Source organism: Pseudorasbora parva, chromosome 21 (genome assembly GCF_024679245.1).
Source record: "Pseudorasbora parva isolate DD20220531a chromosome 21, ASM2467924v1, whole genome shotgun sequence".
In the NCBI taxonomy this organism is placed as follows: Eukaryota; Metazoa; Chordata; class Actinopteri; order Cypriniformes; family Gobionidae; genus Pseudorasbora; species Pseudorasbora parva.
The window spans coordinates 9,294,855-9,319,124 of NC_090192.1; the positions used below are offsets into that span (position 1 = coordinate 9,294,855).

Below are 24,270 nucleotides of genomic sequence, written 5' to 3' on the forward strand. Positions count from 1 at the left end.
GTGAATACGGGAGACAGGAAACACTCATTCACAACATAACCGCAAACTTAAACAACATGACGCAAACAGTGGAGTACATAGCACATTTTTACATTTTGGATAGACTGTTGAATTATATTTTAAATATATTTAATTATACCACAGCCTGTCTTCAGAATTAAACCAGTTGTTGTGCCTTCTATAAGAGTTTTAAATGTAAATGGACCACTGTTTTAATTGGCTAAGCTCCATGTGCGAGTAATAAGTTTCACACTGACGTTCATCAGGGCAGGTTAATACTGTAGGTATGTAAATATAGGTGCTCAGTGTTAATGTGCTCAATGTTATGACTTCATATTCTTGAACAAAATGTCATTGTGATGTCATGTTGTGAAGATTTTTTTGGGGCTTGAAATATGCCATCCATGGCATGTCTCCTCGACAACCTCAGATCAGATCTGATCTGGAATTTTAGAAGTGATACCATCTGATTGAGGTAGCGTTGTCAAAAGTACCAACTGCAATACCAAATCGGTACTGAAATGTTAAAAATGTGACGCTTTGAGCGCTGTTGAGCTATAATCGTAAACATCTCTGACTGACTATTGTACTTACACGCTCGTCGGATGTGCCTGTGATTGGCTACAATGATCAACGCACGGCAGCAGTTTGAAAGCACACGGAAGTGTTTGAAAGTGTTTTGAAAGAGGGAGCAGGAGCATTTGAAAGCACAAGCAGGCGTCAATCAGCAGACCGGTAGGCTGATAGGCGTCTGCATTCAAACACTCCGTGTCTGTGTAATCGTTCTGTGAAAAGTGTCATTGATGTATATTTCTTGTGTGCTGATCGTAGTAGCCAATCACAGACATATTTGATGAGTGTGTGAGCACAATGGCCAGTCAGAAGTGTTTACAATTGCGCTCAAAGCGTCACTTTTTTTTTTTTACATTTCAGTACCAATTTGGTATCTCAGTCGGTACTTTTGTCAACACTAGATTGAGGATGTGTTTAAACTAAGTGGTGCTGTGTTTTGTCTTAAAAATCTAGCATTGCATCACCAGTGTGCCTAATCTTCGGCAAAAGTAAACCGTTGTATTGTCCTTTCCCTAGTGACAACCATCGCATTACTCACACACACATACAAACGCCTTCATTCCAGCTTCCATTTTAAAGCTAGAGCATTGCAGGGAACATGGTTTATTTATTGGCCTGCAGGTTGCACGGGGCACTTTCTCTCTTGGTGGCATCAAAGAATGGAATCTGTTAGGACAGCCTAGTTTTTCTTCCACTCAACAGCAGAAAAAGTAGCATCCAAATAAAACAAATATCCCTTGTCCAAATGTTTCTGAACAGGGCAATGCACACTAGCAGGAATGCGAAGCAACTCACAAGCAGATGAATGACAAATATTATGAATAAGAACAATGAAATTTAAAATCACAGAGAAAGACGTGATCTCATTCCTATAGTCTAGTCGAGCACCTTCAGCAGGACTTTAACTGTAATCTCATCTCCTCCACCTCCTCTGCACACACCCCCTTGTGAAGGATAGAGCAGATGCACTTTTCTTTCCATCCCCCCACCCCATTCCGCACCGGGCTGCCATCCATCACTTTAACATCAATATGTTCCAGGATTTTCCACATGGCGCTGCGGTGGAAGACACTGTGAAACAGGGTGGTGCTCGGCACTGGGGGAAAAAAGAAAGTGCTTCCAGATCCAAACTCTGACCCAGATAAAAACAGCTTCCTTCCCCTTTTGCTCTCCGTCCAGCGGCCTGCAGCCTGGGAACAACGCTGGGCGTGGGGCTTGCACTTTTTCCTTCGGCCCGTCTCCATGTTTTTGACAAGCAGCCTCTCTCCATCCAACAGCTGCTCAGAAGTGTTCCATACTGTTCCCTGTCTCTCCGAAGGAATCACGTTTTAGAGACATGTTGTTTGTATTACACGTGACATTCATATTTGCTGTTCTAGACAGGCGTAAGCCACAGAAGTGTGTCTGCCAATAAATAAATAACAGTCTTCACTTAGATTTGGTGCAATGTAGATGCGTAAGTAGGTGCTATAGGGTGCTGTCCGTAAAATGACACCATGGGTCCTAATGAGGTCCAGAATCCATATCTGTGCACCATCTGTGTTTGCTGACAAACTGATGTTGATCAGATGAGATTAGGATTTCACATGGACTATACACAGAGATGGTGCAAATATAACCATAAAATGTTTCCTCGCATTGTGCAATTCCTTCTGACAGCTATATAATCAACATTAGTGCTTTATCTAAAGACTAAAACTCCACCGTGCCTGAATGATTATCAAGCCTGTGATCATGTGTGATGACTGATATAACATTAATAAACAAAACTAAAACACTCCAATTATACAATTTATATTGTGCAGCTTGTTTGCAATGTAGATGTGGCAGTACACCATGTCATAACCAAGTTCCAAGCGACACATTGGTAAATAGGACAAACAAACAAACAAATCATGATTTTATCTTTTATTGTCATTCCTGGTTAGGACACTACTCACTTAGAAGCAGCATTAAGGTATGGTCACTTTAGCAAAATGTTTAGGGGGAAAAAGGACAAACCAAAAACCAACCAGCTTTCTGTTGATCAATGAGGCAAATACGCTTGACCAACTTGAACCTGTTGCAAAATCTGCATGAGGAAATATTTTGTCCTCATATGAAATTCCCAATTGTGTGAAATGATTGGATTTCGTCAACAAAGTGTTGCTGAACAACAGTAAATGTAACCCGTCTTTTATGCTGTCTTAAGCCATGCAAGACATGCTATATCTCCCATGTACAAAAATAAAACAAGCATAACAGGACTTTTTGTTGTTTGTTTCTGCAGTGACATTTTAGATAGTCCCACCCAAAGTTAAATCATACTGGACTAAAATTGTGCACCACATAACTACATAATATAGTACAATTTGCTTCTGGTAACCAGTTCTGATTTAACTCAATGGCAGATTAACCACAAATAGTTAAACACTTGCATGATCAGAAAAGCAGATTTAAAATAAAAACGTATGTGACGTTATTAAAAATGGTCTCTAATGTTGCACATTCAAATCAATATCTAGTCTAGTCATCGTAGAGGGTGCAGCTCAGACCGTTACTGTACGTCAGTGAAATTAACAATGTGTTCATTAAGAATGAATGAAGTCCCATTACCGCCCTGCTCCACTTGACTGAGTGCTCCCATTAGCATTCCTCTGCTTCCTTCACTTGTCTCTCTCTGTCGCTCTTTTCCACTGTCTTTGTGCACACAAAGGGAGACATGCTCCTGATCTGTCCCTCTCTGAAGAGCATAGCTCCTGCGTTAATGACGTCATGTCCTAAGAAGGTTCTCGACACAAGCACGTGTCAAGGTGATACAGGCCAAATGTATGCCCCATGTGTAACGAAAACGTCTGTTCACAGATGTAGTCTAATAAGAAATAATTATATCATACTGATTTATAGGCCATTGTAGCTGCATAACCAAGGTTCAACTAAGTAGTTTGACACATGCTGGTACATTTGTACAGTTTTGCTTCCAAGGAATAATAGGTCCTTTCAAATTCTGCTTGGCTATGATGTTTGAAATGGTCAAGACATGCACAGATGCACCTTACTAGCCCGCCTAACACAAAGGACGCTGCTTCAAATCACAAACGCACTTTATATAGGCAATGACACCGCACATACCTCGGTGCATATCATCAGGATGGACCAGTGTTTTTTAAAAGTATGTTGTTCGGCTGGGCGATGGGAGAGCGAACATGCAGGCGGAGTGTTGCCATGGCAGTGGGCAGCGTGGGGAGCTGACACAATGCTTGCATCAGTCAGAGGTGTAAACAGCGAACGGCGCACGGAGACAGGATGTTCCTTCCAGTGCTCTACAAATGCTTTTCACAGAGATGACGCATTCAGAGGATGAATCATTGTGCGGCAAGCCGGAATGACATGAAAAAAATACCATAATAACGCTATTATAGTATTAATGGTGACGTCTTATAACAGAGGCGCAAATTTCAGCGCAATTAACCACTGCGGCGTTGGGAAAACGCAAAAGCTGGTGCAGAAACCCAGTGGCACGTAAAAGCTTTTGTTGAGGATCAGTCGACGTGTGTGCTCCTGTTGCTATGGCAATACTACATACGTGACGTGTGTGAAAAAAGCTTGTTGCTGGGGTAATGCAAGTGTGTGTGCACTGTTTGTGTCTTTCATATGGTTTTGTGCCATTTCAAGCGATGTGTTGTCGAGGTAATTTATTTAGCGCAGTTATAGTGAGTAATTCTATACGTCGTAGATTAAATCATTCAGGGAGTGCTGCAGTCTTGTGTATAAATATGCATGCTGAAACAGTAGTTGTCTGTGAATGTGTGTGTGAAAGTGTGTAAGGGTAGGGGGGAGGGTGGCTGAGCCGTCTGTACGCGTGTGTGATATATGTTTCTTCATTAAAATAGAGTACGCCAGTGTGATGTATGTTCTGCTTTGTTGAATGGTATCCATGAATACAATTTCACACAAATGTTATAGCATTATGGGGGGATATTGTGCGCTGAGACTTGTATATGCACGCTTCATATGCAGAGTTCGAAAACAATCCCACCACTCAACGTAGAGGGCGTAACACTAAAGGGCTATTCACAGTGATTGCATTGTGCAGCCATGAAGCGACTAGAAGTCATTTGTTTTCTACAAGAGTTGGTGATTTGATATAAAACAAAGAACTGACAATCAAGCAAAAAACATAGTCCCAGCAGAAAGCCTTGAATATCCAAAAGCATTTATTGTTTCTAGTTTTTAATCCTTGATTTCAAACTGTTAGTTACAGTGTTTACTTTTTCTTTTTTTCTTTTTCTTTTCTTTTTTTTTTGGGGGGGGGGGGGGTAACTAATTAAAATTGTATTACAGAAGTTTCTATCTAAAGTATAAATCTGTTTAATTTTTACAGATCTTTTTATTAACTTTTTTAATGAGATTTATTTTCAAATAAATGTCAAACTATTTGAGTAAATATTATGTAAAATAAATATAAATCTCATTTCAGAAATTGTGCATGTTACACTCCTCTAAGATATCTGCACAGGCCGTCACAAAATCCATATTAGTCGACAACTAAATATTATAACTTATATTATTATGTTTTATTACTATAGTATTATTATATTTTAAATCAAGTTCTGCAGAATTTGCCCCAAAATCTGCTCAGAAAATGTGGATAAATGTGCAGAGAATTCATCTAGGTTGTGAAATTGTAGTGTAGACAGGACTGGTGGATACATCCACTAGAGACCAACAGCGACTTTGTGACCTCCAGCGATTTAATGGCTGTCAGTGTGAATGTACCTTAACTGCCATGACAGTAAACAAGAGCATGTTTCATTGTTACATAGTTCTCAAGTCCTTTATCCGGCCACCCTGAGGTCAGAGGTCGAATTCCTCCTCTTCCATCCCACTCAAGGATAAACGAATGCAAATGCAAGCCCAGATCCAATCCCCACTCAGTAATGTAGCCCACAGAGAATAATGAGTGCAAGTCACAAGCGTGTAGTCGTCTCTTCCAGTAATGCACACCATAACAACAGTCCTGTTTTCTCTTTCTCTCTCTCGCCGGCTGGCCTCACACACAGAGCCTCAATTGTTGTGATTATGCCAAACAGATTCCTGGGTTCCAGCCTCTTCTCTATCCATCCCTGGATAAGGCAGCACTGTGGAAAAAAATCCAAGAAGGAGAAAAGAGGCCAGGACAGGATGTGAGCAAGCCAGTTCATCAAACTACAGCAAGCAAACGATGCAGAGTTCCCAAGCACTTCAGAGGTCAGACTTTTGATTTTTTTTAAAGAAGGCGTGTTTTTGATTCCAGAACAAGATGGTGTGTTGGAATGGGTGGGACTAGGATCCAGAACTGAGGAATACTCCTTTTGATGACATTTTTCAGCTGTAAGTGGAACTGTAGAGAAGAAGAAATGCCTGTTTCTTCCTGACACGCTTGTGGTGAGCAAATTATCGAGTGTGCTGTCCGTGACTGTAGCACCATAACCTCATTTTCACCTGGGAGTGAAACACACTTATACTCTGTAGTGATTTGCCTCATTGTCAAATGTTTAAAAAAAAGTAGCAAGCTAACTAACAAGGAGTGACTGATACTCGACACACGTAATTCGGGTGCATGCATTGTGCACCACACAAATAGTGCTTGAGAGTAGCGTGATTAAGATTCTCTTTAAACTTTTGCACAACCATGGCAGACGTTGACCTGACAAAAAATGGACCTGTCACTGTCCCTTGTGTGACAATGCAACAAGTACTTCCTTTCACATTAAGACTTGAACAAAAAAACATGAAAAATGAAAATTGAGTTTGTGTCAACACTCAACATTGATTCTAAGGTGTGTTCACATTAGCAAAGCAATTTCTGTGCAACAAAACAGTCCAGTGCCCATTGTTAATTATTTAGAGATGAATGAAGCACAGAAGTCACTTCAAATTTCTCACTCTTATGCAAAACTCCAGATTGTACAGATTCCTAATGGAATGGCTGGAATTTGCCTGTGAAATTTCACCAAGTAATGGTAAATAGACTGCATCTTTGTCACAAAGGTGAAGGTTTACGGCCAGTTCACAGCAAGAACGAATAACTATAGCTAAAACTATATTAGCATACACACCAGCGGACAATATAATTTATTCAAAACAAACACTGCAGTTCTGTAGTCTATCACTTTAAATGCTCATGTATATTATTACACGGTTCTGTGAAATACTTTATTCTGATTGGTCCATCACGCATTCGAGCAGTATGTTATTTCCAGATAACAACACTCATCCGGGTACTACAAGTTATCTTGACCGGTACTACTTCTTTGCTTTAACGCCGGCGCCATCTTGTGGCTGTTAAATACTTAAGCAGCCATGGCTACAATGGAAGACTTCAAGGCGGGTTTCCTTTATAAAGTTTTAAATATGGATATTTTTCTTACACAAACACATCGATTCGAATCAGAAAGCTCTATTAACCCATCGGAGCCGTGTGGAGCACGTAATTGACGGACAGCTGTATTTTTTATAGACTTCAAAAACAGCTACAACTACTGCTTGGATTAGCGTTAGCCTGGACTTTTTAAATATAACTCTGATTGTATTTGTCTGAAAGAAGAATGTCATAAACACCTATAATGACTTGAGGGTGAGTAAATCATAGGCTTGGTTTCATTTTAGGGTGAACTAACCCTTTCAGCATTCATTTTCAACATTTAACAGCAATAGATAAAGACTTAAAGCAGTTTGGAACAGTTTTTCTTCTCGGAAGCTTTGCGTAAGAGCTAATAAAATATTTAATCTCAAGACAATATTTTGTGTCTAATTTACAGGTATTTGAGATTAGTAGCCGTGTAATAAGCGGAATAATGTACACCCAGCCGGTTGTTATCGCAGAATAAACCCCTTCAGAGTGATGCAAGATCCTGATCACTCTGCCTGGGTTTATTCTGCGATAACAACCGGCTGGGTGTACATTATCCCTTACTTAATACATATAGTATATTATAATACAATATAATTTTCTGTAATTAACAGTTTTAGACATAAGACAAGAAGAGTTAGCCACTATTGTTTGCACTAAGGGGGAAAATTAACCAGAAACATGCATAGTACTGATATTTTAGAGCATTCTAGATGAATGTATGTTGCCGTGCAATGAGGTACCCCTTAGGTACACACAGTAGGGTTTTTTTTTCTTCTTACTAAATCAACCTTTTAAATCAAGCACATACATGATACCTAGAAATGTTGTCAAGTTTTGGAACATAGCTTATATCTTCATATTCCATCATATAATTGATACATTTCCTATGTTTACTGTAAACCCATTAGCATTTATTTTCTTTTTTCTACTTCCTGCAGAGATTAACCAGAAGTATCTCCATAGATTCGACCAAATCACCTACGGAAATGTGAACACCAGAAGCACACACAGAAAACCACACAAAACAAGGATCCGTTTCATTGTTCCCCTCAAAATATCACAATTTGCCCCACACACAATACGCCTAGGTTTGGGTTCAGGGCGATGATTTGAGAGCGACGATAATTTGCTGGCAGATGGCCTTTCATTATCCGTCATGCAGGATGGAGGTGAGCCCACAACACTGGGGATAAAACATGTCGTGAATATGAATCCAGCAGTGGAGAGCATCTCCTCCCATCTGTCATGTGTGTTTGTTTTCAGAGCCTCGCTCTCTGTCGCTGTGTGTTTTATCTAAGCTAGATTAATTAAGTGGCTTAGCACAGAACAATAGAAGAGGCTGTTTGTTGTCCTTATTAGTGCTCTGAGCATGGAGGCAAATTCATGTAGCTGACCAGCTTTTATAACCATCCACCCAGAACCATCCATTACTGGAAGCTGTAGGGAACGTATTCTGATGGTGGGTGAATGCTAGCAAAGGATTGAGGAACACAAGGGAAGGACGAACAACCTGAGGGTAGTTTAACTAAAATGAACCACAAGATTCATTCATCTAGCATTTCAAGCTTTTTCCAAAAGTTGCTCATTCATATTAAAATATCTGAAAATACTAAAATCACCTTACTGCGCATGCATTAAACATACTAAAAGTACACAAGATGATAGTGAGAGAGCAGAAATAATAAAGTTCTTATGCTATTTTTCTGAAATGATCATTTTATTTGCAAAATATCCCATCACTCCAGGATCCAAAATCACATGGCCTAAAACACAATTGTCATCATGTTTTGCTGCAGAACAGCAAGACTACAAAGGAACATTTATCTTTAGCAACACTATGAAAGTATATAGCAGGCACAATAAAGCCCATATAACCATTAATATCTATGGGTACAGATTTTCAAATAGTTGTATCGCCACCAAACATTCTTCTATCCTAACAAAACATACATCAATTGAAAGCTTTTAACTTTCATGTGATGCATAAACCCCAAATAAGAAAAAAAGACTGTTTTTGTGGCCGATGGTCACGTATTAGGGAAGCATTTGAATTTGGAAGCAGCATAAAACACTCTCACCTGATAGGGCTGAAAGGCTCCTTCTTCCGTCAGGAAGTCCAGGTGTCTGTCAGAAAAGAACTCGATGGCTGTGATGGACCCAAACACTGTCTTCCCCACCAAAGGCTTGAATGTCTGTAAGGACAAAAAAACACTCAGGTTACTCAATGCTCTATTCTTCAGAAGTTTAAAAAATAAAGAGCGTCATGCTTGACAGCTCACACGGAACAAAAATAAGTTTGATCCCTTTTCACATTCACCCAACCTAAACAGCATATAGTCACACTGTGTTTAATGCTGAGAGAGTTGTCTTTTATATCCTATATTAAACAACATTTCACACTATTTTGAATGAGGTTTATCAGCAACCAAATTTACTCTGCAGTACATACTTCAATAAATATTCAAATGCTTTGTAGAGTCAGATAAACTCATCAGTTTTAGTTTCAGCATCCGAGGAAACCACTAAAAATGAGGAACCGTTACAGAAAACACACCTACGGGTTTCTATTTTTTGTGATTTAAACAATGGTATTGCAACAACAAAAGTACAGTGTGAGCTCTCAAACCTGAGTACCCAGAATGAATTGTTAACCCAGGTAAAGTATAAACAGTATAATACAAGAAAACAAAGGATTATGTATACCTAAGGTTAAAAATTACAAGTTTCAAGTGAGCAATACCCATTTGTGTTCCTCCTGGCTGTGCTTCCTGCTAATGAACCAATAAGCAGGGTGTTGTATCTTTCCAACCAAGTCTTTCGCAAAAATAAAGTGCTAACACTTAACAATTTTTAACAGTGAATGCATTAGCTGACATCAACTAACAATTAGCAATATATTTAAAGCATTTATTAATGTTGTTTAGTAAAAATATAATTGTTTCAAGTTAATTTATTGTCATGTTATTTTAAAAATGTTAAACAAAACCTCAGTGTAAAGTTTTACCAATAAAATGGTATCCATACCATATCCATAATACTGTACCATATCCATAACAAACAAATCCATATAATCTCAAAATGTTTCTCAGATTCTAGCTGGAGCTCACATTTAACAACAAAAGAGGCTAACTGCAAGGTTAAAATACTCAAAACATGTTTTATTCAACATATACAGTACATAAATAGAAATTGGTGTATGCACTAATATAGCAAAACATAGGAATTAGAAGTCAATCGACATTAGATTTGCTGATATAACGTGTTTAAATAAAGCCAATAAAGCTAGTAAAATCTATATATTGAATGTGTTAAATGGATTTGGTCTTTATTAGCTAGACGGCCCAGAAAGAGGCCACAAGAGTTTCTTGAATTAAATGCCAGATACTAATAGTAACCAGAAATGATTTTACTGAAAAGCCAAAACTATACAGGGACTTTTGTTTTTAATGTCTTTTTTGTTAATATTTGTGGCTAATCATTTAAAAAGAAATAAAATTTCTCATAAAATATGAATCTGTAGAACGTGCAAAAGCATGGTGTTTGAACTTTGAACGTGCAGTGCTCACATTTATTAAATTATTGTCTTTTGAAGTTTACATTTGGCTCAGTTGGCTGTATCACAATTCCTGTTTTTCTGAGACCATGTTAAAATGGTAAATTAACGCATTTAAAAGACCCACAGGAAACCTGAATAAAACAACAAAAGATGCAATAACACTTAAGGAACAACTGCATTTTTGACCATTTACTTGTGTGAACTAAACTTTGCAGGTTTGGGCTCTGAGAGAATGTTCTCACGGCGTCGTAAACATCTGCAGCTTCACCTTAGATCAGAGGTCTTTCCTGAGACTCTAATTGAATCAGAAGGCTAAATTGGCACTAGTATGACTACACAAGAGCTAGACCGAGTGGACAGTAATTGGATTCATTACAAGCCCAACCTCACAGTAGAGTACAAATCTGTAGTGTGTGTGTGTGTGTGTGTGTGTGTGTGTGTGTGTGTGTGTGTGTGTGTGTGTGTGTGTGTGTGTGTGTGGGTGTAAATGGCATGCCATCTGCTCGTGAAGTCTCCATACTCCACGCAGACATGGCAGTCATGAGACTATCTGCACATGATCCCCATCACAATCTATTCTTCATGTCTGCTGGGAAGGGAACCCATCTAAAACACATCTACTTTAAACGCTGTACCAGGAGCTTATGGATTTAGTGTAGTTTAGTTTTTAGTTTCTCGTTTACTACATTCCTATAATTCCCACAAGCAGAACTGGACGTCATTACTAAGTTAAGGCTGTATTCATGTAAAACAAAGAAAATAATAATAAAGCAGTTGTGACATTTAGACTGCATTCTCAATTCAAGTATTTTGAGATTTTGGCATGTTTGTTGCATTTTGTTGAATTTCAAAGTAAACACATTTTTTTAAGTTAAAGGGACCATCTGTAAATGAATAACTAATTAAAAAAAGTAATAATTTTACAGTATAAAAAAAACTGCACACACTGCATCTATTCACTACATCTTATACAAGTGTGTGCATGTGATCTTAATCCATGCTGGACTTTTGGCTTTGCCACTGATCATTTCTATTTCTATCAACAGAGGTCAGATAAACATGCCCATGTCTGGCTGCCTTCAAAACAACCGTAAAAAGTCAAACGTAACCACACTGACCAACAGGAAGACTTTTTAGACCAGTAAACACTATTAGAGTCTGACCACCGATCTCTGTGATAGTTCAGTCTAGCTGAATAATTCGGATTGTTTCAGATTTGAGCTCAGACGATCTGTATTGACTGTCTCTGCCTGCATGTCTCTCACTGAACCTGATCCTGCAGCAGCAGGGGAAAGACTAGCTGTAGATTTACACTACTAAAATAAACCTTTCATCAACCTCACATGTAGTCAAGTGAACTGCTACTGAATTTGAATTCTATTTGGAGTACTGACCTACTATTAAAAACCAACGGAAAGATTTGCTGCCCATAGTTAATGGTTAATGCAACTTTCAAGGGATTCTAAAATACATTATATAGTAGCTATAATGTGAAATTGTGCACAAGACTATATATGTTAGCTGAATAAAGCCACACAATGAATTTGCTTAAGAAAATCTAAAATAATTATACATTTTCCTTATGATGTTGCATCAATAATTCAGATCTTTGCATCATTTTTTTTTATTTATTTGTGTACAGAATCAAAATTTCCTACAGTTTCATTAAAAAGCAGAAACCCACATTTCTATGCGATGCAAACCTCCTAAAAGAATAAAACCAACCACAGTTGAATCATGAAATATGCTTGACACAAGCTATGTTTACATGCAACCTAATAATCTGTTCATGATGGATCAATCAAAGTGATAACCTTCATGTAAACAACTCAATCAATCCAACTGAAATGATCCAATTTAATCATCCTTGAACTCTCAATGAGATAAAATATGTTGTGCACATGTGCAGTGCTGTAAGGCATATGTTTCTTTAAGACTTATGAACTGGTCAGTGGAGGTGACTTAATATATTAAAAAAAAAAAATGTATTTATTTAGGATAGCTGTAATACACATGTAAACGGATATGTAAATCAGAAGTTTAGAGAGTAAAACTTTCAGAATCTGAAACTTGATTGGATTCATTCGGATTGAAGCTTGCATTCAAAACTAGTCTGTTATTCTGTGTAGTTTTCTGCTTAACTCATTGAGTATCTCCTTATTCTTATTGAGTATAACCTTATTCTGAGAAACTTGAATTTTATTTACTAGAAGCAGCATGAATGCATCAGGCTTGTAGTCGAGATTCACTGCTGTTGTCTACCTCTTCTTCAGCATGTAGGGAGTTGAATCAAGGCTACAGGAACATGAGCTGTTTCTAGGACAGATAAATATAGCAACAGCAGATCTACATCTCTTAAAGGAAAACCAGGCTTTGTTGTTCTAATAAAAACACACAACATAGACCTTGGGAAAATGCACACTTGATACAGCTGTGAGAAGAAATATAAAAACAAACAAAAGACCTCAGCAGGTCTGCAGCTGGAGCCTAATTGATCGCCGCTCAGTGATCGCCGAAAACAAGTGTGTGATTTCAAATCTGGATGACCTCTGATAGCAATCAGTCTGTTGGTGAAAGCAAAACGAAATGTTCAGCATTACCACAACTGCAGCATTTTGCACTTTACAGCCAGAGGATTTCATCAGAAACGATACATCACCCCGTGACACCTCCACGCACAAACATAGAAGCGCAAAAGCATTTCCTTGAGCGATTGCAACTGGGTCACATCTGCCACTTGTCATTAGGGAGTTACCTCTCATCACAATCAAGCTGGCAAACAGACAGCGCAATAATTGCTGCGCGTCTCCAAAATACACCTGAGTGGATCCATGATACGCGCATACAAATGCAGCCGCACACATGGAAACACACACGATACATGTATCCCCTACCCTCTGCAAGAACAAAAAGAGGCCAATGAAAGGAGGGGCTCTTTCAAAGAAAGCACAGGCTGGCCGTGGCAGACAAAGCATCTCCAAAAGTCCTCGGCTGGGCGCTGCGCGGTGGGCCGTAATTCAGCTATAAATATTTGATAAGGCTGAGTGCACTGGAATGTGCATGGAGCTGTGAGAGGGGTTCATGCATAGCCAAGTGTGCTGGAGGCTGGGACGCACTAGGGCGATCTGATGAAGGTCATGAAGGAATGTCGACCGCGCTTACACACGCATGTGCGTGACCTTGTCATTAACAGTGACAGACAGACGTCTTTCTCTGAACATATAAATACATCTCTCTGTTGTCTCTTTTGCACTGAAACAGGTCCTCATGTGCAAATCGCCAAAACAGTGGGTGCAAATTTCACAGCAGACAACAGTTACAGTGTAAAAAAAAGGTGTTCAAAGCAAGATTATTGGAGTACATTTTACAAGAAAATACCATTAGTTTTTTCTATTTCATTTCATGTTTAATTCAATGTGTTACTTGCCGTTTATTTGTAATTATTTGTGAAAATTACTAACAATTTCTGAGCAAAATTTTCTTCAAAGTAAATCCTACATCAGTTTATTAGTGTATGCTGCAGACTGCGTAAATCACCACATGCACTCTTCACGTAATGCTATGACCACAAATACAATCATGAATAAGTAAGAACTTAATAATTCTGTTCTCATGTTCCTGTGTGTTCAAAACACACTAGAAGTGTGCTATTTACTACGCAGTAATTGAAGTATACAGCCTACTATCTTGTGTGTCTTCTAAAAGTGTCACTGCCACAGGATCTCACTACGTAGTATATTTACTATATTTACTATATATATATATATATATAAATATAGTATTTACTATATTTAGTATATTTAAGTGGCATCTTAAGTTGTCTATTTTGAATTTGTAATTAAAAAGCAATTTGGTGTAAAAATGCATGGTACATGCATGGTAACACTATATTTTAAGTTGCACATTACATGTGCTTATAGTATTGGCAGCCATAACTATTATTTTATTAATTGAGTAATCAGTCTATTAGTTTTGCGATTAATCGGAAATCAGATTTTTTTGTGTGTGCATTAATAAATATAGACCTAAGTGAACAATAACCTTTACAATGATTTCAAATAATAACAACAAGGCAATAATAGTTGGTTCAAAAAAGTATTAAAAGCAAGCAATCATTTGGTTTTATTGAACAACACTTTTAAAATAATATAATATAAACAATCAACTTATGTACATTATATACTATAACAAATGCCTCTAGAGGGCACCAAAGAGGTTGATTGCTATTGTTACACTTTACAGCATCATCAAATCATGATGGACCGTTTGCATGTTTTGAATTATATTGATTTATTCTTCTGTGTTGCCGTAGGTTTCTAAGTGATTTATGTTACAAATCTGGTGAAATGTCGCATATACGTTCCCAGGTGAACATTATAAGCAACCCAAACCCACAGGATATGCAGAGATACGAGTTTATGCTGGTATGAGCCTGCTGAGATGACTCCATTCATGTACACAATTATAACAGCGCAACACTTGCTATGAAACATAAATCGCAGACTTTGTGAATTTACAATAGCACTATGCTATATTATGGTTTAAATATATCATGTAGCCTTATAATGCAGTTTCTCATCTTCGGAATGTGCCACTTCCAGTATTTTGCTGGTTAATCAATATTAACAGATTTAAGCTTTACATTTTATCAAAGGAATCATAACAGTCCTAAAATGATGCATAATTACAAGCAACGGTTAACCCTAAACTTAATTCTCTACAGTAAGTAAATGTAGCTCATTATTTTTACTCAGTACTTATTTGAGTAATTACACTGTAACGTCTCCTGAAATTAAGTGTAACCTGCTATTTATCGACGTGGACGATCATGTGTAATTGTAGCCCAGCGTTTTGGCTAAATATCTGACAATCTGCAAAAACAGTTGCAGCAGACAGCAGTTATTCAGCAGACTGCCTAAATCACCACACACACTCTTCACAGTAATGTTACAACCACAAATAGCATCACTTTACCAATTTACACATAAGCAGGCATGAGCTTGATGGTAACATTTGTGCAACTCAGAACAATGACATCATACTGATAGTAGTTTACAGGAAACAAGACATTCAGTGAGACTAGTTAGTCAGTCTGAAGTGTCATTAACCCCTCATCTGCACTAAGAAAAGTAGATTGCTCCCATTATCAATGACTAAGCTGTCTACAAGTGTGCAATCAACACACTGACACTGATCTATGTGTTGCATCATTTAGCTCGCCGGCGGTGTAGTTGTTTCTCCAGCAAATTATCTGTTGTGGAGGAAGACGCCATATCCAGTGCTCCATAAACACACCCGGATTGTTTGCAGGGGGTTCGTTTCCCCCAGGATGTCTCAATCACAACTGTTACTAATTTGGTTCTCATGTCTCTGAGAGGCTATGTTTAAAATACACTACAAATATGCTGCTTACTATGCAGTATACAATGTATGCTGCCAACTTAATGTGTCACGTGACCTCGATATGTTGCTTAGTTTACTAAATAAAAACATTGATTGTCTGAAAAAGTGCTATAATTTCCATACCTGTCCAACAAAAACAAATAAGCAATTATTAAAGATTTTCTCAGTATCAATACTTACGCTCAGTTTTTTGGTCTTTGTCTGTCTTTCTGCCTCCTGCATCTCCGGCCTTACAGCCTTCCTCCCGTTTCATAAATGTGTTTTATTGTCTAATTTTCACTCATCCCATCACCACACAACACTACGCTACTGCCTGCAGAGGTAGTCACCAATGAGCATGAGGATTCTCTCATAAAATTACTGAATGAACTTTAAAATTTTAATAAGAAATTTTGCTAAGCAATACATTACATTTTTTACTGTACATTTTGGTATTCCACACATACATATTTGTATACTATGATTTATATACTGTCATAAACTGCTAGTAGTAGTACGGCAGTATGACATTGCAAACTCACCCAGAGACAGAGAGCGAGCCATACTACTCCAAGTAATATTGCAGTACACAAGATTTACAACCTCACCGCAGAACTTCATCCCCATAAAACAGTGAAACTGAGCAGAAGGTTGGGACACCCGGCCAAGTCAGCTCTAACAACCAACTTCAGTTCAATGGTCACTTCCTGTCTAATGTGTTTCTAAGAAGAAGCACAAAGCTGGCTGTATGTGTGTGTCCAGCTCCAGAGAAAGCTGTACATTCCCTCTGACATCCTAAGAAAAGACAGACTGGAAAAAAACACATCCCAACGGTACTTTCCCACTTTTGCCTGGCACACAGACATAGACATACACACACAATAACTGAAACCCAAGCAACATTCCCTCAACATCCAATAACAGCACAAACACACTTTTATCATTTCAAAACAAAGATAGGACAGGAATGAAATAAAAGTTTTTTCTAAAATGAAAATTGTATAATTTACGGTATAACATTTTTGCCATGTCCATTGTCAGTTGTGAATGGTAACCTAATTCCGAAACGGACCACTTTCAAAGTACCCTTCCATTGGGGTACCTAGCAGAGAAGTCCGTTACTAAAGGGTGGAGCTAGACTCACTGGAGAAAGTTGATTGGTTGATAGAGAATGGCTCAAACAAAGCATGTCATCATCTTGTGACAAACAGCCACAAGAACAAGACATGTCAGGTATATATGCTACCTGTCGTCTATTGTTGTTTACAGTGTCGCTTTCTTTGCGCAAGAATGACGTTGATCGCTACGCCGTGCTTATCATAAGGTACTGTTGCCGGTGGAAACGCAAGCCAGATCGGGGTTTACCGTCCCATATCGTGCTGGACTGTACTGAACCATACCGCTCGGTGGAAACGAGCCATAAGTGTTCTGAAGCCATGTTACTTTTACCATCTTTTACCATCTCCCTCCAACTTTATTTTATTGAAAAAAAAGCACTCAAGATATTCCTCAAAACATTGCCTTTAGTGTTCCACAGAAGAAATAAAGTCAAACAGGTTTGGAACAAAATGATGTTGAGTAAACAATGACCATTTTCGGTTTTTGGTTGAACAATCCTTCTGAAATGACTGTCCTGGAACAAGTCTCTCTCTCTCATTCTCTCTCTCTCGGATCCGAGAGCCATAATTAGAAACAGCCGCACTATGCACAGTGCTGCATTGAAGGAGCTGTTTGCTAAATGGGTCATAGTGCAACCCTGCCCTTCCTCCCTCAAACACACACATAGATACACCGTTTCAGGCAGTACACTTCTCAGTGGATCAAGCCGATTAAATGCCCCTCCAGACTTTGCCCCAGAGAGAGAGAACAGGACGATATAATCAGCTTACTTTGCTGGAATGAACGAACAGGCCTGTCAAAACACAAGACACCTCCGCCTACTATCACCCAAACCGACACCAGACGACCCCTGTTTCAACACCCAGCCAAAAACAGGCACACCATCCATCCCTGTCTCAAATAAGCGGGGGCTTTCCACACAGCTGCAGTTCTATCCGACACCCACCGTCTGTCTGGGCCGCTCGCATGTCTTTCGCACTACTGCTCTAATAAGCGTATAACCAGGAAAAATCCCCTGCAACTTTAATTCTCAGTTCTACCAGTAAACTCTAATATGCTGGGATCTGTCCTTGATAGATTTTTGTTCACACGAGATACAAAAGGCACTTGTGCTTTCAACCAGTTAAGTTAGCGCCCTGTAGCTGTAGACACAATAACACAATTGACTACACACAAGCAGATGGTTGATAAACATCCTGTTAGACGAACACATGAGTGTTCCAACACGCCCTGATGTAACTGGCTCAACATGAGACATTTACCTCAACGTCTTCAGGCTATACAGTCTCAAAGTCATAAAAAAGCTTATTTATGGAAAACAAGAGATTGTTTACCTCTTTGCTGGTCTTGAGGATGAGCCCAAGCCAAAGGTGGAGCACGGTCAGTGAACATGCGCTGCTCAAGTTAAAGAAACTGGAGTGGGACGCAGATGAGCGAGAGAAAAAGAGGAAGAAACACAAAACAAACAAGCACAAGTTTCTCTCAAAGACGTCTCGTGGTCTTTAAAAGAAGAGGCGTGCTTTGAAAAGAGACCTTCCCATCTCAGACGCTGGCCACATGTCAGACATTTTATGTGGCTGACAGGAAACACAGAATGAGAGAAAAGCCTCCGCTGCCGCAGAGCTCAAAGAAACAGGGCGAGGAGAACTAAAAAGTGAAGCGGACCGTTCATTCGCTCACACGCTCCCTCTTCTGCTCGTCTCTCTGTATCTCAATGTCAGACTGTTAGCGAGTCTGTCATCAGCGGTGCCAGAGAACAAGTCCGATCCGTCCGGTGAGCGATGTTTCTCGGCCTGCCTGAGTCTGGAACTGGGTCAGGCTGCCTCCCTGCTTCCTCCAGAGCCCGGTTACACAAGCGCTTAACACACACACTCCGCCAGCCACTGCAGCGATCAGGAAGCTCTTGAGAGCCACGTACTGAAAGAACAAGCACGCACAGGCTGCTATTGTATTTTCCCCCTCGTCATGGATTTTGGTTTGCTGTTGCGCAGACGAGTTTTTCAGTGGCTGTTTGTGTGGTGAGAAAATCAGTGTGGCACTGTAGAGAGTGAAATGAAAGAATCTGAGTGAGAGAGAGAGAGAGAGAGAGAGAGAGAGAGAGAGAGAGAGAGAGAGAGAGAGAGAGAGAGAGAGAGAGAGAGAGAGAGAGAGAGAGAGAGAGAGAGAGAGAGAGAGAGAGAGAGAGAGAGAGAGAGAGAGAGAGAGAGAGAGAGAGAGAGAGAGAGAATGAGAATGAGAATGAGTTAGTGAGGAAAAGAGAGGGTGGGGGGTGGCATGGAGGCGAGTGTAAACCATGAAAAGGGCGTTGCTATGTACAATGTAACTAATCTGTCTGCCATCACAGGTGGCAGAGCCGCCCCACAGTATGACTCACCCTGATGAGCAGGCCACTGGTGCACACAAACACACACACACACACACACACACTAAGAATTAAAGGGATAGTTCACCTAAAAAGAAAAATTCTGTCATGCCGTTCCAACCCGTATGACTATCTGTGGAACACAGAAGCAGATCTTTGGCTGAAAGTCCTGGCGTCTTTTGGTCATACAATTGAAGTGAATGTGATCAGACGCTCTTTAGCTCCAAAAATGACAAAAGCACAATGAAAGAAGTTCATATTACCCCTGAGCGGTATTTCAAGTCTTCTGAAGTCACCCGATAGTGTTATGTGAGAAAAACACCGAAATGCAAGTTATTCCCTGAAATTAAAATGTTTTGCACTTACCTAAATTTTAAATTGCAGAGTGTTGACACGTCATGCAACAACCAATAGAATTTCTTGCGCAAAGCACCTTAAGATGCCATATTTTAATCCACATCTACATGTTCCAAACATTAATCCACACTCACTGTCAATGGAGTAATACTTTGAAAAGCTTGCACCCATGACTATGTGTGAGCAAGAGCAGGGCTGTCACGACAGCTGCAATATTGTAATACCACGATACAAGCCATGAAGCCAAAAAGAGGAACACAAGCACCCGCCACAAACGCAACGTTCACGTTTTGACTTTTTTCACAAGACTATACACTTCATGCATGTTTATTTTTAAAAAAGGCTACGTACCATTATAATTTGAACAGAGGCTCCATAGATGTGCACTAAACAAGCCGAAAGACAGTGAGTGAGTGAGTGAGAGTGAGAGTGAGTGAGAGTGAGAGTGAGAGAGAGAGAGAGAGAGAGAGAGAGAGAGAGAGAGAGAGAGAGAGAGAGAGAGAGAGAGAGAGAGAGAGAGAGAGAGAGAGAGAGAGAGAGAGAGAGAGAGAGATACCAACTGAGTGTGTGCAATAACCTCCGTCTGTCCTTCTTTAGGTTAAGTCATTTATTTGCCAGAGAAATGTTTTGACATTTAAGGGCACTGGTGAATGCACTGAAACTTCTCCAATGCTACAAGTCTCTATGAAGTGATGCTTCAGCTTTAGCAATACCACAGCGATGCATTGCTAGTCTGCTGAGTCTTGTAAAGTGGCGCTCAAAGTAAAAATTATTTCAATGTATTATTAATATTAATACCATGTATTATTAATGAACGAAATCAGCATTTTTGAACTCATTAGTTGAATGAATGGTTTAATGACTCACTCAAACAGTCCCTTGCCACCACCTAGTAGTTAAACACTGTAACCTGCACTGACAGCCTGTCTAGAATGCGCAGAAGCAAGCAGTGCTGATACTGGTCCAGCCATATAACAATAGCCCAACAAGCTTTTTGTCTTATGTGGACTCTTATTTTGACATTCTGTTCTGTTTCCTTTAGTTCCGGTTTCACCGCTCTGTATAGTTCCGGTATCACTGGTTAATAGGTGTGTGACGAGACCATAGTAGACTGTTAAAAAAATATGGGCGCAGTATCTGTGGCGTCACCCATAGGATTCTGAAGAGCAGTTTTGAAGCGTAAAGTAGAGACGAGCTGGCCGTTACCATCAGCGTCATTGCGCGTCATGCCCGGATAACAGAAAATGGGCGGAGCTGAGTGGCGAGATGACTAACAGACAGCAGATAAATGGCTATCCACCTGTCAATCAAAGTGGTCAAGCCCTTAATTATGCAGAACTTTAAGGCTTTATATAATGTAAACGAATGAGTTGTTAAAAAAATTACCCCCCTCACAGTTGTCATGAAGGGCAAAATTAGCCGAATAGGCCAAAAACACAATTTGTACTAGGCTGTAAACATGTTTTTTTTTTTTTGCTGTAAAGTTGGGCCTTTTAACATGGAGCTCAATGAGATTCTGCTCCCTTCTGAAGCCTGTCCCTAGTGGCCAGTCAATAAACTGCAGTTTAAGTTACTTCTGTATTGGCTTCAAGAGAAACTGAGGGAGGTTGCGTCTTGGACAAGACACTTATCTCACGAGACAAGACACGACATCGGGTTCACGAGAACGAGACGAGAGAAGATTTTTTACATAGTATTTTTAAGAAATCCACAATGATGCAATACATGACTAGAAATTACATATAGTTTGAAATGTTTTAACTAATCATCTTGTAATGAATGTCATTGCATTTCTACTTTCTGAGTATGAATTATATACAGTAAAAGACAGCAGTAGGCCTACAGTATTCTTTCCTGTTTGATTGTCTCTCTTCAGACCTTAGAACTGCACATGAGCTTCTTTTGACCTCCTAACTGAACTCCTCCCTACAAACTGATCATAGATATTAAGTGCAAACATTAAACATAATCAAAGTACTCAATATTCAAAGTGCAAATAGAGACCAATTTTTTCTTCAAGCATGATACAGAGCTAAGAGATGGTTACAACTACATAGAGCTTTCATATTATGAGAAATGATCATGCCTCAGGGAGCCTTTCAAACTGCGGTGATGTATTGAAATCGCGTTTGAATGCACGTTCACTTTCAATTTTGCAATTGTACGTGTACTCTGTGATTAGAGAGCGGTGGTGCTGAACGAGCAATTTAAAATTTAAGTCTGGCTCTTCTGCTGCGCAACGAATTCTCCGCCATGGTCTGTTCCACTAACATGTAACACACACTTTTTCGCGAGAACTTTTTTCTCTGTTCTTGCGGAGTATGTAACAGCCTTTATGTATTAGTTTTACATGCATTGTATTGCCAAAAGTATTGAAACACCCCTTCAAATCATTGAATTCAGATGTTTCAATTACTTCCATGGCCACAGGTGTAAAATCAAGCACCTAGACTTGCAGACGCTTCTACAAACATTTGCGAAAGAATGAGTCGCTCTCAGGAGCTCAGTGAACTCAAGTGTGGTACCTTGATAGGTTGCCACCTGTACATTCGTGAAATTTCCTCACTACTAAATATTCCACGGTCAACTGTTAGTGGTATTATAACAAAGTGGAAGCAATTGGGAACAACAGCAACTCAGCCACGAAGTGTTAGGACACTTAAATCACAGAACGGTGTTAGTGTATTCTGAGGAGCACAGTGCACAGAGTTGCCAACTTTCTGCAGAGTCAAAAGCTACAGACCTCCAAACTTCATGTGGCCTTTTGATTAGCTCAAGAACAGTGTGTAGAGAGCTTTTTGGAATGGGTTTCCATGGCTGAGCAGCTGCATCCAAGCCTTACATCACCAAGTGCAATGCAAAGCGTGGGATGCAGTGGTGTAAAGCACACCGCCACTGGACTCTAGAGCAGAGGAGACGTGTTCTCTGGAGTGACGGATCACGCTTCTCTGTCCTGCAATCCGATGGATGAGTATAGTTCATGTCTAGTTTACTTTCCATTGTTCTACCCCTGTTAATATAGCATTTCAGTTGTTCTGGGTTCTCATTTATGTATTTTGTGATTTGCATTATTCTCTTGCGTGTTCATAGATTGTATTATGTATGAAGTGTTTGTATTATTAATAGAGCCCGTTTAGTTTTTTAATCTCCTTCTTTGTGCCAGCTGACCACATTGTAAAACTTATTTAAAAAGCAAAAAAATATATAATAATAATAATAAATAAAATAAAAAACATTTTAAAAAGGCAGATAACATGATATTAAGCCATTGATATTAAGCCAAGGGAAATTAATTCAGTGAAATTCTCTACACACAATTCAAATTGTAAAAATGCACAATATTAAAATATTTGAGTATTTAAGATAATTTTAATGACAATTTGGGAGCCGTCCCATCTTTAAGGTCATCTGTCCCCATTCAGCCAGGACATTCAGCACTGCTTCTCTTTCCGTGTTCAACAGAAAGTCATACCAGTGACATGAGGGTGGGGACGTAAATTATGGTTTTCATTTCTGGGTTGTGAACTATTCCTTTAAAGAGCAAATAAAGCTTTAGTAAGCGAAGCCATGGACACATTTCCTCCTTGTGGGTCCTGGCGACTTTCTGAGCAGCTCGGTATTCAAACAGCCATGCTGGACTGAAATACAAGCCTGCTGAAACCCATTAGTCACCGGACACACTGAGGACACAATAATCCACATAAATTAAAATGAAGGGACAAGCGTTTGGCTCGAAGGTAGGATGTCCTTGGCTCAGACGTGGTGTGTAATACAGTAGAGGATTAAAGGGAAGTGTGTGTGCCCACTAGAGCGCAGGAGTGAGGGTGGGTTTCCTTACACTCCAGTGGCTGTGCCCACCTCAAGGGCAGGACACCATGTTTAATCTCCTGAATCAAAGACAGAAACTGTGAGAAAATAACAGCTCTGTTTGTCCTACAGATACAGGCACAATGATTAAGTCCAAAATAATGAAGACATTAGCTTTTAAAGACAAAGTCTATTTTTTGGAGACATGATTTATCCTATTTGCTCTTTTAATAAATATATCAGGTCTTATTGTGCACGAGTCATCAGTGCACATTATTTTTAAGTAAATAATGTTAAGAACTTTATTTGTCAGTAATTAGGATTTTGGACATTTTAGCCCCAAAAATCTCAGCTAACAGTTGCTGCCAGGCAATAATCTCAAATCCAATTGCTTAGAAAATTAACAGCAGTATCCTCCACAAGCCACATAATTTGAATACTTAAATATTTAGCACCACCACCAACAGTTGTTCATATGCCCAATATCCATCAGTAGATCATACAGAATTGATATTAAAAGGATGGTTCACCCCCAAAAAAATGTATCATGTTGTTCCAAACCTGTATGACGTTCATTCCTCACAGGAAAATATATTTTGATGTACACTTTGAACATTTGTGTGGAATAATTTTTTTTCGAAATATCTTTATCATCAAAATATCGATTCTTTTGTGTTCCACAGACAAAAGAAAGTCAAAGAGGCCTGAAATTACATCAGAGTGAGGTAATTATGACAA

At 39.2% G+C, this 24,270-nt stretch overlaps 1 protein-coding gene across 4 annotated transcripts in view; it reads right to left on the reverse strand.

The window, feature by feature from the left end:
• jmjd1cb (jumonji domain containing 1Cb) overlaps positions 1-24,270 on the reverse strand; it is a 140,150-nt gene that overhangs the window by 29,987 nt on the left and 85,893 nt on the right. For 3 of the 4 annotated variants that reach the window (XM_067429185.1, XM_067429184.1, XM_067429183.1), the window contains exon 3: positions 9,028-9,141. In XM_067429185.1, coding sequence (XP_067285286.1) covers positions 9,028-9,141 — 114 coding nt within the window. Of the gene's footprint in view, positions 1-9,027; positions 9,142-18,340; positions 19,042-24,270 lie in introns of those variants that run through there. The other variant, XM_067429187.1, reaches the window with a different exon arrangement.